Below are 19,190 nucleotides of genomic sequence, written 5' to 3' on the forward strand. Positions count from 1 at the left end.
CAGAGACAGAGCATGATATTACTTTACAAGTCAGGGGTACAGTATGTCATGACATTCACTCCTGGAAATGCAAAATCATTCATGTTCACAGGCATCATAATTCACTGCTAAGGAGAATCTCTCAAACTCTTGTCCCCATCCCTTCAGGGAACTTTGCAACCTGGTATTTCTAGATCAGACTTCATTATCCAGGTGATCATTTCCATTTATCAGTGCCTTGAGGCCTTTGGTATTCTCAAGCAGGATGCTGTCATGTCCATCAATCTCTGGGTTGCATTCACTTTCCCAATTTTTTTCATCTCTTCTAGGCTTCAAAAAAAGCTTAAACTCTACATGGGTATGTATTGGCCAGAGAGGCCTCCTGCTTTTCTCAGCTGCTATCATGTTTTAATTACAGGAAGTAATTTTAATTTGTACAATCTCTACAAATTGTGGGGGTCTTAAGAGACTTAAGTGTTCTCACTCTGTGTCTTGCACATTATATGTATTAACATGGAGGCTAAAGTCTCCTTTGGCTATGGGCACTGCAAATAAAAAGCAGTATTTTGTCTTTCCTGGGAAGCTTGCATTTCAGGGAGAAACCAAACATTATATGTAATGAATGGGAGCAAGGACCTAAGGAAGAGTAGAGGAAACTGGGACTGCAGCAAAGTTCAAAAATCATTCTTCAATTGAGCCACTTAAATTTTAATCTGTGGTGGGTTTTTTGTTTTGTTGTTGTTTTTGAAGTTAGTCATCATTCCTAATTCCTTTTGAAAGCACTGCAGAGAACACAGGTTTTGCTAAAATACTGAAAGGAGAATTAGACCAACACGAGGCAGATTTAGAGAGGGCCTTGAAGGGAAGGGCAAGAATCATTATTTAGAGTGAGTAGAAAACTAAGGGCTAGCAAAGGGCTTCCAGGGGCTTCCTGTGTGCAAAACCACATGCTCTGTGGCTGCCCTGCTGCTGCCCCCATCACTGTAAGGGGCAGGATGGTCCTACCTTTGAACAGATACATCACATCCCCCCCTGCCAAAACATCCCAGTCTAAGCATCAGACCAAAACAGAAAAAAAACATACGAGCAGAAAACAGGCACAGCAGTCTTGAAGCTACTGACTTTGCATTACCTATTAGCTACCTGCAACATTACGTACTCTCCAACCAAATACCGTTACTGTGTTTCTCAAAGCAATTGTGGCAGACTACTGTACTTCATCAAACCATTTTTTGGGCATCCCATAAGCCTGCAAGAGACTCACAGTTCTCCACAGTGAAGCAAACAAGACCTTTTGTTCACAGGTTTCAGTACAAGGCTGGTTTTCAAACGCTTGTTACTTTTTACCATGTTTTCTTCTACTTAACATTTTAAATTGATTTAAGAGACAAGAACAATTTTTGCTTTTCTCTCTGATGCCACCATTCCTTTGTTCTTTTAAGAGCAAAAGGTGGCCTCCAATACTCTATTAAACAAGGATTCACATCCGCCAGACTGCAGGGAAAGCAGGCTGAGGCATCAAAAGTATTGCTCTTAGCAAGTGTAATCCTTCTGATGCAATCAGTCTGCAGTGCGATCTGATTAAATTTGAAGACTCAAACCTGAAGTCCAGTACTCCAGCTCAACAGGGACAGATAGACAAACAATATGAAAGCCAAGTTTGCTGTGAACTTAAACAGGCCCTAGACTTCTTTCTCAGTTCAGGTTAAGATTTCTAAGGAATGCAAGCCAGGTGGATTGATTTAACATAGTATTAAAAACCCATCTGGGAAAGAAAAACACGCACATCAAAAAATAATAGCGAGGGAATCTTTTCAGTGTAAAATAATTAGTGGAATGTGTGACATACAAAATAAGTTTCTGCACATACACTGCCACCATCAGCCTCATTTGTTTAGGAGAGCCCGTGACTGGCAAACTGGCAGTTACTCCTGAACAACAGCGCAGGTGCTGAGCTCCCTGCGACTGACACTGCTGCAAAATAGACTATGTGTTTGTATGCGTTTTGTGCAATGGACACTTGCTGTGCAATATTATCTTGTCTCTACAGATAAATTAGTTGTATCATGCTCCTGCCAGCTTGATTTGTTTAGCCTTTACGGAGTACAGAGTGCATGGAGCTTCTTGTGATTGAATCTCACATAAAAGGTAAAGCAGAGGGTTTATTCGACAATATGCTATACATCCACCCAGGCAGCAAGAGCATTTGCTGACTTGATGTGGGGAAAAAGGCTATAAAATACACTGGGGAACATCTTGAAACGTCACTCTCTTGACATAGCATTAACAGCCCTGCATCTTAATGTTTTCCTGATCCATGAAATCGTCTGGATATTTAAGGTATTCTAGGACAGAATCAGCACCCACCAGTCCTAGCACAAGAACATTGTGGGTTTTACATCCTCCAAGAAAAACAAAGCTCAAAATTGTAGAGATAAATATTCTTTAAGAGAAGATTACAAAGTAGGTCTTCCCTTTCACAAGAAGAAAGAAGAAAAATATTACCAGTGTGTTGAATGTGCGGGAAGATGCTTTTGCTGCTGAGACATTACTCGGAGCGGGTGCAAGGAGCTTGGGCAAGACACCACAAAGGGTGCAAGCCTTGGATACAGCTCCGGATTACTGGTGAGCTGAGGGGCATGGGTCCTTCCAAAGGCCCATCCAGTGCAAACACGCTGGGCCCAGTAATGGGAGGACATGCAAGGACCACCATGAGTCTCCCTACGACTCTGTTCTCAGCCTCTAATAACTTGGATCCCAGCAGGACAGAAGCAATGGAGTGCAGCCATAATGGAGTTATGTGTTCAGAGGATAAACAGCCTCCTCTCAGGTAACTGAGAAGATTTGAATCCTACCGTGCTACAGGGCACCGCTAAAGCACCCCGCATTGCAATATATGATATACTTGACAGAAACCTGCACACACCAGCAGGTTTCACAGCAGCACAAAATACACGTAAGCCTGACATACAATATATATAATTGATTTCTATCAAAACCACACCAGAAAAGTAATCTCTCTTATACCTGGTATGCACACTGTACATATAATTTCAGATATCTCCATAGCAAATAAAGACTTGACACTCATACCCAGGCTGAGGTCCAAGATCTGTCTTACATATGGGCTATAGTTCTTGTTGAGCAGAAAATAGACTTTCTTTAGCACATGCAGATAGCATTTCTCAAACAGTTTTTGTTTTTAGTCAGGTTGGTAGCTCTTCACATGTTGCAGGCAAGTTTTGCACTAAGCAGCTTAACAGCTACTACTCTTCTGCCTTCCTGTAATTCTTTATGTAGCACATGTAGCAGCCTAAATGTATATAGGTATACAGAATCATACAGAATAGAAAAAGAAGAGGCTCTGGAAGCCATCTGGCCTGTGCCCCTGCTCAGAGCAAGACGAGCTACACCTAATTAGTTCCTGACATACGCTTGCCTACCCTATTGAAACAGCAATTCCACAAACTCCCTTGGATATTTATTGTGATGCTTAGCTATTCTTATTATTAGAAAGCTTTTTCTAATGTTTAGTCTGTTCCAGAAATTTTAATTAAAAGGTCCCTTAGAGGAAGACTGGATGACTGTGCGTGCTTATACATGAGGAAAGAAACACTTACGGAAACACCTGAGACACTGAATTTAAGGCTCAAATTATTTGCAGATCGCATAGGTGGTTTTTAAAATTTTCTGATTCAAAGCAATTTAAATAGAACCAGCTATTTATGTACATTCCTTGTTGTTCACTTTAACAGAGATCTTGATCACAGTAATTTCTTCCCTGGTGCAAGTTTTGAAAGCTCTAAGTTCTTTGAAGAAAATAGTTGTTGGCATTTTCGGATGATAAACATCCCAGAGTGATGATGATAAATTACACTGTTGCCCAATGATGCAGAAAAGTAGAAAAATGCAAAGCGCTAACCTCTGATTTATGAATACACACTCTTTATCACAGAGTCTAGGGGTTCACAGCTTTAACAGTGGGTCTTTACTTATTAAAAGTGTGAGAAGAAACCACTAAGGGTGTCTGCCATTTAGGAATTAACTGGATAAGCTAACATTTAATGACCTTTTTCTCAAGGGGTGGGTATGAGACTATATAGAACTTCTTGCCTTTTTCAAGCTACACAAGCATTTGTTATGGTTCACAATCCATAAGGATGTATAGCATTTACATCTAGTTCTGCTCATTCACACAAACATTTTTCTCACTTTAAAAAAAAAACATTTCTACACATCTTTTCTTCATAGAGAAAAAAAATATCTATTCAAAATAGCAAAAGAAATCCTGAGAATGTCTTGGTAAAGCATGACAAAAGTTATTTAAGGAAGTATTTTAACTGGAAGACTTTACTTATTCCCAGGCATTCCCACCGAAGCCCATCCAGTGCATGGCAACTCAAGAGCTGAAAAACCTGTTTTGTTGCACCACTGCAGTTAATTGTGCTACCTTCCTTCCTCACTCCTCATCTTCCCAAAGGTTGGAAATTTTCTAATTTCTTCTCCTCTCTTCCTATCAGCTCTCTGCTAAATACTCAAAGCATGAAACAAGAAGTAAGAAAAGTAAGGTCAATACAGCAAATTGGAAAGAAGTAAAATGCTTCCACATGCCATTACTTGGTTGTTAGAGTAATCTGAAACAGTCCGAACAGCTTCTTTGAGCCATTTAATACGATTTTACAAAGTGCTAACCCATAGCTATATTTGACTTTCCTTTGATCCCAAATGTAAAAAACAGCTTTTATCTAATGTTCAGGTATATAATCTAACTACACAGACATTTGCATTATGAGGCAGTGAAACATGGCTGGAGAGCCAACTTGGATGTTATCTATGTTATTACTCAAGTAGAGAGTAAAACCATAAATCCTTCTCCTCTCCTCTTTTTCAGAAGTGCTCTTCAAACCTATGTTTAGGCTTCACTGGGCTCCATTACATTTGAACTTTGGTAACAAGAATGTGACATGAATGCGTAAAGAGAAAGCACAGACAAAAGGTGTGTTTTATAATGTGGTTGTGTTTAACTGTTCCTGTAATTAGCTATGACTCATTAGGCAATAAAAAGACAAACAAAGAGATTATGAAAGCAATGGCAGTATTTTTTCCCTAAAACAAACAAAAAACTTAACCAGATGCCTCTCTCCTATGGCTTTCCTTGCACAAATACAGTCAGCAGCTTAGAAAAGAGATTTTTGTGATTGAAAACTTTTGCCTAAGAAAAAAAGGAATGTAAACATCATCCCATGCAATTTCAATAGAAAGTACTTACACCAATTGCACAATCGGGATTTTTCTGTTCTCAAGGATAAAATAACAATATAGCAATGCTCTACAGATGACTAGTTTTCCTCTTTTATTAGTTCTTGTAATTGTCTCTTAATTTGTGTCCTTTATAATAAGCACTCACCTTCACCGTTTGACCAGCTTCAGGGCCATCCTGCAAGCAGAAAGAAAAGTCTCAAGTTAGAGGAACTAACAAGGATCCCGTGGAGACTCAGAAATATCACTCATTAATAATTTACATGCAATTTCATTATATGTTAACTTGGCATATTCTCCTGGGGACCATTCGACACAAAGCTTGTGGAGTAGGTGCCTTTTCACATCAGGCCAAGACAAAGTAAGAAAATGTATCTTAGAAATAAAACACAAAAATCATGGTTGTTATTTTTCATTCTTCCACATTGTGGCTTTAAATAGCTCATAATAAGTTTCTGATCTTTATGAATATAAAATCAGAGACGTAAACGATGCTTTAATCAAAGCATGCTTACTTAAAGTCTTATTCTAATAAAATGGGTTTAGTCTCCCAATCCGCTTTAAGCAGAGCTCTTCACTGAGCTCTGTTAAAGAAGCAGATATAAAAGCAGCAGGTACAAACGACTGAAAGGTCAGGCTGGATAACATATTTACACGGTTATGTCTCTTTGGTTACGCAAGAATAGATGCAAAGAGGAATTATCTCCTTGCCTTGAAAGCGGTGGGTTACCTGCTGAATGTGGAAATGTGGCTGCCTTCCCTGGAAGGTCAACCCTGCCGGCACATCCTCGGTGGTGCAGTATTTACTGAAACACTCACCGATAAACACTGTGCCTGGGAGTGTTTCCAGGCGTAGCCTGGAAAGTTTCACAGTTATTAATTATCCAAACTTCTCTGCTTATTTTTTTTTTTGCCTGTTAATGTTCTCCAATGGCCAATCTGTCAGACTGCTATGCATTATGTAAAGCATTTATTGCCCCTTAAAATGGGCATGCCCTTTTGTCATTGAGTATGGAAGGAAGGTTGGATGCTTGACAAACCACCGCCTGGTTGACGAACCTGCACGGAAATGGTGAGCGAGGTGCCGCAGAAGTGCTTCTCCACTACATCGCCAACCCTCTGCACCGTGTGAAATAAGTCGGCCACTTCATCGGGACGCAGGTCGCGGAAACGCTCCACGGGCCGCAGCGGGCAGACGAGGACATCTGAAGTCGGTATTGTCAAGGCACAAATGCAAATTGTAGTGACCCAGAAGGCTAAATGCCCCACTCCCCACCTGTAACCTCCTTCTGGTCCCCTTTTAACTGCCTCGGAACTCTTCTTTCCCTGTGGATTACAGCAAGAACAACCAAAATACGAAGCTGAACGCAGTAGATCAAATGATGTTTTACTCAGAACCCTTCCCAGTTTCCCCAAACCCTTCAGTCATGGATCAAATGACTAAAACGAGGTCACATACTTCTCTCTTATGGAGACATCTTAAGGAAAATATTCTAAATTTTCACAAACTCAAAGTTATCATTTTTAACTACATGGAGAGAGAGTCTGGAATCTCAGATCTCAAAGTCAGAGAAGACCAAAGGATTTTAGGGTGGTTTGGGGCCAGTGATCTGTGACAGCAATTTCATAATGCTTTTTCATATACTTCGTATGTACTTCTGAAAATCTTGAATCTTATGCCTCTACCTTTAGGTAACTACATTTGAATATCCAGCACTTTGCTGATAATAGCAGGTCATGTATTCCTATATCACAGCAACTACCATTCATTAGGAGTGCTCACCTGTTACAAATACCTGTTTTTAGAAACACAGAGAAGCAATGACGACTCTGTCCTTCTAAACTCTGCGTTCCCAACACTACAAATACACTTTGATTCTCTTCTACCTTGATAACAGCTTCATGAGTCAGTGAAATGAAGCTATAAAGTAAACTATGGAAGGACACAGACACTCTTCACCGTCACCTGGCCCGTGGAGTTCACCGAAATAAATGATTGCTATGATTCCTCAGGCGAAAGCCAATTTTGTAACACTACTAATAAGGTCCTGAATTCTTAGTAGAGTCTCAATTGTGTAAATCCAACATGCGCTTGGGACTTGACTCATCTCAATTCTCTGCGGCTGGGATTTTTTTTTCTTCTGACTTGTACCATGTTTGCAGAATAAAGCCCTTAAATATCACCTTTAACACCACTTGAACTTTCAGAACCAAAGGCTATGAAAATTAACAGCTTCTTATTTTTTCAGTATTAAAATAAGTGTGCAAAGGGCTATTTGAAGAAAATTAAGCTCTACGGCATTGTATTACAGTAGCATTTATTTTTATGGCATTGCAAAGCCTGCAGGTATTCAGGAAAAATTCTCTATACGCTAGGAGAGGTACCTAGGGGATGCTCTGTAGTTAACAGGTTCTCTCAAAGGTTACATCAACTTGATTTTCAAAAACTCAAAGATATTTGAAATACAGACTAATACATGCAAAAAATGATTTATTTCCATAAACAAAGAAGCAATATGTTCAGGTTCCCCAAATTCATCATAGGAATCATATTTCTATTTCTGACTGGAGGAAAAACACATATTTTCTGGAAGCAAAGCTGCAGAGGCAGGTTTTGATCATTTTTCAAGGTCCAGATGAAGACGGACAATATTGCAATGGATATTTGCTTAACTGGGAGCAGATTTTTCCAAAGAGCTTCACAGCTAGCAGATCTCTTTGCTCACAACAGAACAGGAGAAGCCTGGCTCCAGCTTTGCTGTTAAGCTGCTTTGAAAAATCTGCCCTTTATTTGTTTAGCACAGCATTATCTGTGCCTCCACTGCTCAATTTTTACCCTTGCTACAGCTCACAGTATTTAAAAAAAAAAAAGCATCTTAAGATTTTTAAGAAAAATTCCGTATTGATATTTGTTTAGTAAATAGGTAGTGGGAAATAAACCAATGCTGGACTGGCAGAAAACAGTGTGGTTTTGTGGGTTTTGAGTTGTAAGAGGCTGTGCCTCTTGGCAGCTCGCGGGCATAATAAAGCTGCTGCAAAATGTGTTTGTGCCTTTGCAGCGCACAGTGCAGAGCCCCGCCGTGAAGGAGGCTGCTGGCTGAGCTCAGGGCCCCCGGGATAAGCTCTAAACTTGCTCGGCAGACCTGATTTCCATAGCAGGAATAAAGGAATTGAAAAAAAACTAATTAATTTTCCCCATAAAAAGGAAATTCGTGTCAACAGTAAAACAGGAAAAAGGACATTTGTTTAATCTGAGTTCATTTTTCAAAAGGAGAGAAGAGAAGCTTTTACCCTTAGGGCACCTGATACTTAAGTAGATAATTATCCTTCTTCTGCAGCACTGCTTTACTATCATGGGTCAACGAACCGTTTATAAATGAAGAATTTCCCCTCACTTACCTCTAGCAAAACGGCTGCTTACATTATGGCAACTTTCCTTTCCTCACCTACATTTTTTTTCCCTGGCAATTGCTCTCCGACTCGCGTGCCGCTCACCAACAGGCCCAGGGACAGCCACACGAGTGAATTTTTTGCATAAATCGTAGTTTCTACATCCTCATGTTAGCACCGCACCACTTGCCACTGTGAAAAACCCGGCCTAAGAGCTGCTTGTGGTGGCTTCTGTTCGCACATCAAAGCAGAGGGAGTGCGGGTGACGCAAGGGCCACTTGTGCCCGGGTCAGGACATGGGCTCTTCCTTCTTAACTCCGCCACCGACCTGCTTTTCCATCTGAGCAGGCTGCCTCCACCTCTCCCCTCTCTTCCACACTGTCTCAGTCTTACCTACTTGGGTGGCACCTCCAGTTGGTACAAGTGCTTTTTTCTTGCTTCACGATGAGGCCGTTGGTTTACACGGGGCCCCCACGCACTCGTGCGGGCCCAAACGCTGCGCTCACGCACCACGCCGCTCCATGAAAAGAGCTGTCACTTCCTCGCTGTGTTACCAAGACTCATTTACAACCCAAACTAGATTTTAACCGCATTTCTGTCTTTGAACGCGATAAATAATTCAAAGGCATAATCACATGCTGGAGCATCTTTACTGAACTTTCCATCATTTCAAAATAATTCTACAAAGAATAATGATAGAAATTCTGAATCAGAGCTGAATTAACATGAGAATGTAATTAGGACAACATTCAAGTTATATTTAACTATGAATGTATAAAAAGGCAAATGTTAGAATGAATTCACGGATTTGAGGTCATTATGAAAACAACCACCCACTGCAACTTTACACCGGAGCTGGTAGTTTTGACACTCCATCCTGCTCAGAATTAAAACTCGATTCATCTCAAAATATCTCCTACGTTTGAAACTAGATAACTGTCCATTATTGCTGCAATTACCTCCTGAAAACACTGATATGGGCAACTGCTGTGCTTCAGGTGTCTGTATTGATGATGCCAGGGAACACGATGCTGAATGCTCACGGCTAAGTGCACCAACTCCCTACCCAGAAGCATCTCCTGCCATCTGAGAGGCCTCGGGGCAGGCAGCTGCTGCTGCAGAAGGGCAGCAGTCCCCACATGCCCTGGGCCGTATCTGCCAGGCGGGTGCGATGCCCGGGTCATCTCGGGGCACCCGAAGCAGCACGAGGTGCCTACGTCTGGGCACCGGCCCCGCAGCCCCACGGAGCCGCCCGCCCAGCGTGGAGCGCAGCCACGGCCTAAGGGCAGTGCTCTGTAGGGAAACACTTGAAATCTTTGGGTTTCCTTTCTCTTACCACCAAAATTAGCAATTTCACAATTTCTTCATTCATGCTAAACCGCTGTGTTTTTAACTTTGATGTGCACAGCTGGTGTATTTCCTTCAAACTCTCTGAGTCAGTCCACATCATTAAAACACATGCAATTAAATAAGTTGACTCTTCCATTCTAAGGAGTAAAAGACTTTTATACATTATTATAATTTGTGATTGCAAGTTCCTCTCTATATATCTCACAGGAGTCTCTCAATTGCCTTACCATTTTTTTATAATCCATAACCCAATGTGCACGCCCTCACACACACTGAAAGCACTGCTAATGATTTATTAAACAATTACGAATGCCAATATTCTCCAAAGACTACCAGTAGATACCAGGTTGTAACTCCAGCTACATTAGTGGAACTACATAACCATAAAGTAGCAGTGATACAATGGGAGGTCAGATTTGCTACTGTCAAGCCATGAACCTCAAAGTAAGCTAAAAACTCCAGATGACCTGTGATTTCAGCAAGATCACGTGTGTTGGTCATTACTACTCAGCCCCTGCATGATCTTGGGCAGGCTGTTTAATCTACCAAGGCTTATGAACCTCTTCCTTAAATCAAGCTGACAGCCTCAGCCTTTCTCCCACTGCTGGCCCATTAAGACTCTAGCCTGAATGGGGTAGTTCTCCTAGACCTCACACTCATGATCAAGCTAGTACCACCTAAGTCTTCAGCTGGGCCAGAATGCCAAAATATTTGTGCCTGCTCTTGGCCCTCTACAAACTCAAGGTTGCAGACGTTTCTCTAAAGCTCATTCACCCTTTCCCTGAATTTCCTAGACCCTGGTATCCAGAGCCCTTGAGACTGGTGCTCAGTGGATTACTGCTACGGGCCCTGAAGTGGGCAACTTAGACACTGGTGAAGCCTTGTTCAATTTTGCCAAGCGCACAAATTCCCCTTGCACACCTACGTCTCTGCTGACATCCTCACTCTGCAGATGATGGGTGACCACTGAAAATTGAGTATTTGTTAACCTCCTAATGCCTTCAGGTTGAGGTATGACTGCATGTCTCAAATTCTACAGGAAATGCGGCCCACATGGCCAACAGCTGTGTGCTGACCACTTCAAAAGCAATTTTCCTTTCACTAATGCACTGAGTCAGAGGCTGAAATTCAAAGGCACAATAGTGATTTTTATTTACTTCAGCTGAATTTCAGTTTCGAAGTCCAGATTATTATAATTCTGCCTTTAAGGTCGAATCCAGGCTACACAGACCATCAATGGGACTGTCATGACCCCCATGAAGTGCCCCTCACAAATCCATCACACACTGCTAGCTGGGTACAAATATTCTGTATTTCTGAAGTCTTGGAATAATGGCCTTTTGGGGTGAAAAAAGAAAGCAAGGCAAAAGGCAAAGCATATAAAATTCCTTTTATCTGACAAGCTTTGGAAAGAAATACTTTTTTTCCTTGTTAAATCCGTTAGCTTGCTTTATAGAAATATTAGCTTGCTATATATTTGCCATTTTGACTTCTGTTTTATTTCTGAATTTAAACTTCAAACTGAATGATACAAAGCTCCACGAAGGAAAAAATTAAAGGCTCTCCAGGTAGTGGCAACCTAACAATAGGTACAACGGGCATCAAATTTTTTTCCTTTTTTTCCTTTTTTTTCCTTCTTCTTCTTAAGGAATCAGTTAAAAATATATATATAGACAGGGATTTAACACAGGATGCTTAAAAAGAATAAAACACAAGGGGGAAAAGGCAGAACATGTAAAAGTGAAAGGCTAATTGCTTCTTTATGAAGCTCTGGGTTTAAACAATATTGTCACTTTTCTAAAAACATTTGTTCTAGAACATTTTACTTTAGGCGGATGTTTTATTTTCAAGTTGTCACATGGACAGCAGTCTGTAGCTGGCATTGGGATGGAAACACTATTCTTGTTCAGGGAACTTTTTATAACATTAAAAGAAATCATCTCTGCCAAAACGGCATTAGAATTAAGATTTCAAAAAATGCATACTTTAAAGGTAAAAATAAGGAAAAATATTCAAGTTAGCTTGAATACTTTGAAAATAAGTACATCTTGAGTTTTTTTTGACCTTTTAAATATTTACTTGAGTGTTCTAAAATTTTTGACATAAAAACTCATTTTAGTAAGAATGAAAAATGTCCTTAATAATTTAAGGTTGGGACACACATCAAAACCGCCTATTTTCATGAACAATTTGGGAAAGAAGCGAAGGAGAGAGAAGAGGGAGGGAGGGAGGGAGAAGATCTCACACTGCAATACTAGGGGAGATCTTATATGGCTCCCAGTATTTCACATGCTCGTGTCAACAACCTGCAGCCTCTCCGAGTTTCCCTGACGGCTGAACAGGTGCCAGTCATTTATGGGACAACTCTCAGCACAAAGTCCTGCCACAGAGACCAGGGCTCCACTTGTTTCAGGATCAGCAGCTGATGTCAGCTGTGCAGACCACAGAGCCATGGACAGGGCCACCATCTCTTTCTAGGGGCAGGACCTACCTGAGAGATGGGTGGCAGTGTTGTCCCAGGAGCTGCTCACCAGCCAGTCTGGCCCTCATCAAGGCGAGAAGACGGAGGGCACCGCCGAGCAGCTGCTGCGCCCCAGTACAGTACCTCAGTCCTCTCTAGGAAGCAGAAGACCCTTTCTGCACATCCATCACCTAGAAATAATGTGCGATGGGGAGCTGGGTAAAGGATTATTCTTTTCTTACACTGATTTACATGAATTTGCATCAAGTGCCTGCAGCACAGAAAATCAGTCAGATGAGGTTTCGGGTACTGAAACTCACTATAATGTTGTCTCCAGATTCAACCGGGGAATCTAGGCAGGGGTATTCATTTCCTCTAAATGCAAGTTTTCCTTGTTCTAAAACTCTAATTGCTACCAGAAAGTAGCCCCAAACCTGAGGAAAACCAGCAGAATGCATGACTAATAAAACGAATACCTTTGAAAAACAACTGCTAGTCATTCAGCTTTTTTTCTGCCTTTGAACAGTTCCCCTCATTTGAAGGACACAGGCGCAATTCCTCTCTGTGATCAGTTAGGGATCCACAGACACTGCACACAGGAGCAGTTACAGAGGAGGAGAGGGCACCCGAAATAGCCCACGCATGTACATGTACACTCATGTGGATGCAGGAGCTGTGTGCGAAAGAGGAATAAAAAACACCTTTAGAAACGCACCAAATGCACACTCTGCTGCAGAAGGACAGTAAGTCAAGTCCTCGCCTAACCCACTGAATTAGGATGTATGCAAGACTTAAGTGATCTACAGAGCTCATGTCTCCCCAAAGGATGAATCTGATTCAACAAGACAGAGTGGCTCAATTTTGGAAAGAAATCTTTGGAGACTATTTAGATTAAGAGTGAGGATCTCAGTAATAACAGGAAAAAGTGAAGTAACAGTCTGCAGTGGGTTTTCACTGTAACATTGGATTTAAGCGTATTTTAGAAAGCTGTTCTGTTACAATTTAGAAAATACTACATCACAGAACTTGCTACTTTGGGAGAAAACCTATCTATGAACTATAAAGATGATTAAGAACCAATGGAAATGCAGTAAAATTACTGTAAGAACTTAAGAATTGCTTCAGAGTGTAAAACCTCCACACAATGTATTTTTCTGATCTTGCTGTCGCTTTGCAGCATTAATAAAAAAAAAGTCATTAAGATAAGACAAATTATCCAAACACAGTTGATCTTGATAAGGCAGCTCAGTACATGTTTACATGAATACAGAAGAGCAGCTTTAAGCAGTAAAAGGGAGAATTAGTGGTTCCAGTGGAACCAAAGGCAATCAGTGTAAATCTTTGACATGGATCTCTGTGCTCTGTGATAAGAGCACTGTTTTAAGACCACACTGCAGCTTTTACGCCGTTTTTTTAAATCAACTGATCTTCTCGCCCCAGCTGAAGCGACTTAAAATAACTCTTCATGTCAATGAAAGGTGCAGTAGTTCCAAGAAATGGACAATAAATATTACTTCTTCTGTAGGAAAAAAAAAAGTCAGTGTATCTCATTTAAATACAGATGGCTTTTAGTCTAAATCCTGCTAGGTGGCAAATCAAAGTACAAAGCACTGGAACTCCATGAGACAGGGGGCCATAGCAGGGAAATGCGAGATTTAGAACTGTTAACTTTTCATTTTAGCAAGTCTTTCCTATATTTGATCTTCCCAGGAAATGGCTTTAGGGTATGTCAGGTAGGTCACTAAAAGCTCAGTTCCTCATAGCGAGGGTGTTTTACCACAGGATTAATCCATTTCTGTTAGCTACTGACCGCAGGGGTGGCCTTGGGCGATGGCATGTGCCTAAGTGGACGCCTATGAAAGTAGACCTAGGAGAGCTGGTAGCTCCAAAACCTGCCTCTGATGCAAGTTTCATCAGAGGAACTTTTCTGCAGACCCAAGCTTACATTTCTACCAGGAATCATAACCGTATTTTAGAACTACATTAAGGTTTTGATCTTGGAAAGCCCCAAAGCAATACCTAGTGGTCAGGATGGAATTGTAGGAGTCTCAATATGAAACCACTTTATCAACATTTGCCCTTGTCCAAATGACCTGACTTCAGTTTATCAAACTTAACCCTGCTGGTACTGGAATATGTCATTGCAAAGTCTCATTTCAAACAGAGAGAATAAGCTCATAATCCATCCTCTCCACCTGAGAATAGCAGCAACTTGTGAGAACAAAAGCTTCAGAACTGAGCTTTAGTTACAGCTGAGGAACCATCTCATTCCAAAATATCATCATTATGAAGTTGTATTCTAGCTCATGATTCAGCAACTGTAATGAGGGAACAATTAATTACTAAGTATTAGTCATGACAAATGTACATTCCAGCAATTTATTGGAAGCCATATTCTAGGCATTAAATTTCCCAGAAATAAGCTTTAACTTAGTAGAAAGACACCATAGAATGTCTTGGGAAATAAGTCTATGTAAAAACATTATTGACAATTATAGTCTATGGTACTTGAACATAAACTCTTTTTTTTTGCAGGCATCTATGGTGGGATACAAGCAGATGTGAAATAGTGAAAGGCTAGTGTTTTATGGTAGTGCTGGTGTGTCTTACTCATCAGCCTGCTTCATTCCTCTGATCCCCTTGTCTTCTCCCAAATACAATCATCTCAAGGAGGTTCTGTTAGATCTGCTACAGGGGAAGGGGTACAGGATCCCCTTGCTCCTATTACTCTCAACAGCAGATGACCAAGGACTTTACACATACTTTTTATGATTCTTTACCTCGTCTATAGGGCACATGTTATAGCAAGACGTTCTTCTGGCAGCATGTGCCAGACCAACAGTACCTTCGTTTCCTAACTAGTGAAGTCTCGGCTGGAGGAACACAGTTCAAGCTCAATTATCACAGTACCACAGGGGAGACCGAGGAAGTTTGGATAATCAAGGTTTCAGGTAATGAAGGTAATTTGGAATGTAATTGATAGATAATGAGAAACATGAATAACAGGGAGTTTTGGAAAACTGAATTTGGATAATCCAGACTGTCTAGTAGTAAGTGTATTCCTCCAGGAATATTATAATGCAGGGTGGGTTTTTCAGAGCTTTTAAATGGAACAAGCCAACTGCCTCCCACTGATTTCTCAAGAGTGCTTTTCTATTTAGATCTCTTAAGGTGTTCAGAAAACTACTCCAGTTAGAGTCAAAAGAGAGATGAGTTTGACTTAAGTTAGAAGCTCTCCTGCAAAAACAGATGCTCTCTATATCCCTTGCAGGAATGGCTTAGCCTTCCTTAACATCAGCACCTCAAGGCACAGTCTGAAAAGCCAGAGAATTTTTTTCCTGAGCTGTTCAGCACACTTCCGTAGCAGAAAGGCAAATCATGGCACCTTCACTCTACAAGATCAGATGTTCACCTTTTCTGCTGCACCTAGAAATATCTCTGCCAGTGCTTTTCCATCAGTTCCTTTGAATGTGGAAAACTGCAGAGTTCACGATAAAGAAGCCAACTGAGGAGTTTACTACATTGGCTAACACACAGCTGAGGAGAATGCAGGAAGAGATGACCTGGCAAGTAGGAGAGTCGTTATTCTTTGTGCAAATATTACTGTTTCTTTCCTATTTAGTGGGATCTACTAAGCAGTATTGTTTGTATCACATCATTCGCCAGCACGAAGCTGGAGCAAGTCCATGCACTTGTCCATGCACTGAGGAGGCAGAAGGTGGCCCTTGGAAATGCTAATGGATGGAGCACACTGAAACGGGCATTGAGGGAATGGCAACTGGGGGCTGATGGAGATAATCTGAAATGTACAGGAAAACAGCACAGGCCTGTTCTGCAGTTAAGGTACCTAGAGATTAAGATTATTACTGCAACAAACTAGTGAATCATCCTTCCCTCAGCTTCGCACCAAAGAAGGGCAGGGTGGAAATGAGAAAGACCCTGTGTAGCGTTTAAGCAGAGACTCAAAGGCAGTGCAACATGAAAAGGAATTATTTCAAGCCACTATTCCTTAGCTACTTAATTTTGACAATTTATTTCACACCTCCTTTAACACAAAAAGCTTGATATCTACAAGAAAGTTCACAGAAAGCACATATGTCAGGACAAAATGCTCCCAAAGATACATTTTTGCTCATCTGCCTGGGGAGTCAGTTTTGGATAAGTCATATTTAAGGGCTGATGAAAAGTAAAACAGATGTGGAATATGTCTTCAACATGGAACTATCTGCATGAAGCCCTCTTTGTAATACAGATTAAGAGTCAGGCAGCGGTGGTAAAATATAGTTAAGGAAGCATCTGAGACAGTGAATGTTGTAAAGAAGGGAGAAATGAGAAAGGTCTCCTCCATTTTTTACTTGCATAATAAGCCCTCTTGGATAAGGACAAGAGGCTCTGAGTCATGATTGCCTCTGTAGATGCTGTTCAAATACTATTATTGCCATTAATGCTCATTGTTCCCAACTCTCCCTGTTGTAGCTAGGCATTTCAGCAGGCATGGTACATAAATTCATACTCTCATCTAAGGCTCCTGCAATATTCAAGCACATGAGAATGAAGAAGACAAACTAGCAGTTTAACTCTGAATAACCTTATTTTCTGCGAGTGTCATCTGAAACCATTACTTTAATGTGATTATCTGTTTTTATTATTTCCTTTCTGTGGACTTGGAATAAAGACACAACTGAGACTCTCTCAGACACGGTCACTGGCATCATTATAGTCTTTGTACTGTCATCACCAGAGATCTGATCTGTAAATCAAGTTAGACTGTAAGGGCTACTGAGGAGCAAGTGCTCTTTATCATGTCATTACATACCATAGCTACCACTTCCTCTGGCTCACTGAGAAAAACAGGCTGTTTTATTTCTTTTACATAACCAGAGGAGTTCTTAATGCACAGATTATTGACTTAATGGGGTTTTATCATGTCCCAGTGCACCAGGGGATTCCTTAATCCGGGTCTTCTTTTCACGATCTATTTTCATGGCTCTTTTTACTGTCACAGTCTGTCATTATAACGATTTGCAAACCCAGAACTAGCCTCAGCTGTTCACAGGTGCTCAGTGCGGAGAGCAGGCAGTGCTTCACCTCCCTCTTCGCCCTCTTGCAGCCCCTGAGCATGAAGCCCTGTTGAACACAGCACAACACTGCTGGCTTTTTGCCCTCGAGACCATTTCCACAGCACCAGATCACCTTTGTAAGGGCAGCAGGATGGAGATCCTGCTCACGGCGCTGTTCCCACCACAGCAGTGCACTCGCAAAGCCCTGCCTGCGTAACTGTCTAAGGGGAAGAGGAGGCTCCCAGAGCCAATGCCCATGGCAAAACAATCTGCTGCCCAGCGTCAGGCACCAGCAAAAGCCACCTGATACCACCAGAATTACCCAGAGATGCTCATCTCCCTGTACAGTGTCACTGCAAGAAGTATTCTGAAAGGGTGGTATCACTCACCTGGCAAGAGAAGACCCTGTATTTCTTGAAATAGAGAGATCAACTTAAACATCAGCTGAACGCCCAAGAGAGGCGTAGGTTTGGCCACTTGCAGAAATCTCCTGTCTTCCCTTTGGTGGGCACTGTCCAGTAAAGAGACCTGAGTCTGCTCGTCTGCCTCTCACTGTCTCCTCCTCCTCCTTCTTCCCTCTTTACCGAACGCTGGTTGTGTCGTTGCAACTGGAGATGTCCACATGAACTGAAGACCTGCATGGAGCTCCACGGATTGCTGCACGTTACAGAACAAACATTAAGGCTACCAGCTGCCCTAGGCTGCAGTCCCCCAATGCAACCACCTTGCTTCATGGCTCTCAAGCCTTTAAATCCCCCCTCATGCCCATTAACAGATGGTACCCAGGTACCCCTGCCACTGCTGGGCCCTCCTTGGGAACTGGCAGGGCTGCTGTGCACTTCAAATGACCCACAGGCCCCAAAGCCTCCCCAGAGCAGGGTCTGAGCGGCTGTTAGAGCTTCACAGCACGTCTGCCTACCCCAAAGACTTGGGCTGTGATCTCCGGTTTGGACCCGTCAGTGTTACCATAATACGAGTTGATCGTAACAATATGTTACTGTGATTGTTGCTAGCAGACTGTTCCCTGGAGTGTAGGAAAAACAGTTTAATCTGCCATGCTATCAATGTTAAGAGAAAAAGTAAATTTCTATCAAAGACCAAAAAAATCCAACTAAAGAAAGATGACAGTGCTCCAACCTCATCCTCGGCTGCATATGGTCCCACAGACTTTGTTCCAGCAAACAAATTGCTTAATCTCTGCATTTCTTCCTTAAATTACAAGCATGCAGTATTTCTTTGGAGTTTGTGATCACCAAAGTGATCTGGCTGAGAAAGGTGGATGTGTTTCTCTTTCCAAAGGTCACAAAATAGATACGCCATGTCTGGGGGCTGAAAGAGCGGGAACATTTGGTACCCCTCCAAACGAAAGCATCTCCGCTGCCATTTGTTCAGCATCCTCTCGTCAAGCTGCTGGATTTGGATCACCCAGTGACCTCCCCACATGTCAGGGATGGCCGACTGTTTCAAAACCTAGTCTTGCAGAAGCCATGTGCACGCTGCTCGCTCCAGAAATTAAACAAATTAAACACAGCTTCGCTACAGAGTTCCCTTGAATTTGCCTGTCTGCGTTTCACTTGCAACCCTGTGCTGATGCTTCTCCTAGTGTGAAAAACACTCACGATTGAGTTCTCCTGCGCTTTGCAGGACTGTCCTCGGCTCCTCATCGTGCCAGTCAGTGGTGGCACAGTCAC

General features: G+C 41.8%; 1 protein-coding gene across 2 annotated transcripts in view; it reads right to left on the reverse strand.

Moving 5' to 3' along the window:
* Positions 1 to 19,190, reverse strand: part of FHIT (fragile histidine triad diadenosine triphosphatase) — a 363,590-nt gene that overhangs the window by 123,614 nt on the left and 220,786 nt on the right. For both annotated transcript variants that reach the window (XM_088528281.1, XM_088528280.1), the window contains exons 3-4: positions 6,298 to 6,443; positions 5,387 to 5,416 (exon numbers count right to left, since the gene is read on the reverse strand). In XM_088528281.1, coding sequence (XP_088384407.1) covers positions 5,387 to 5,416; positions 6,298 to 6,443 — 176 coding nt within the window. The remainder of the gene's footprint in view (positions 1 to 5,386; positions 5,417 to 6,297; positions 6,444 to 19,190) is intronic.

Source organism: Tinamus guttatus, unplaced genomic scaffold, assembly GCF_059628265.1.
Source record: "Tinamus guttatus ecotype Peru unplaced genomic scaffold, ASM5962826v1 Tinamus_guttatus_pri_ptg000307l, whole genome shotgun sequence".
NCBI lineage: Eukaryota > Metazoa > Chordata > Aves > Tinamiformes > Tinamidae > Tinamus > Tinamus guttatus.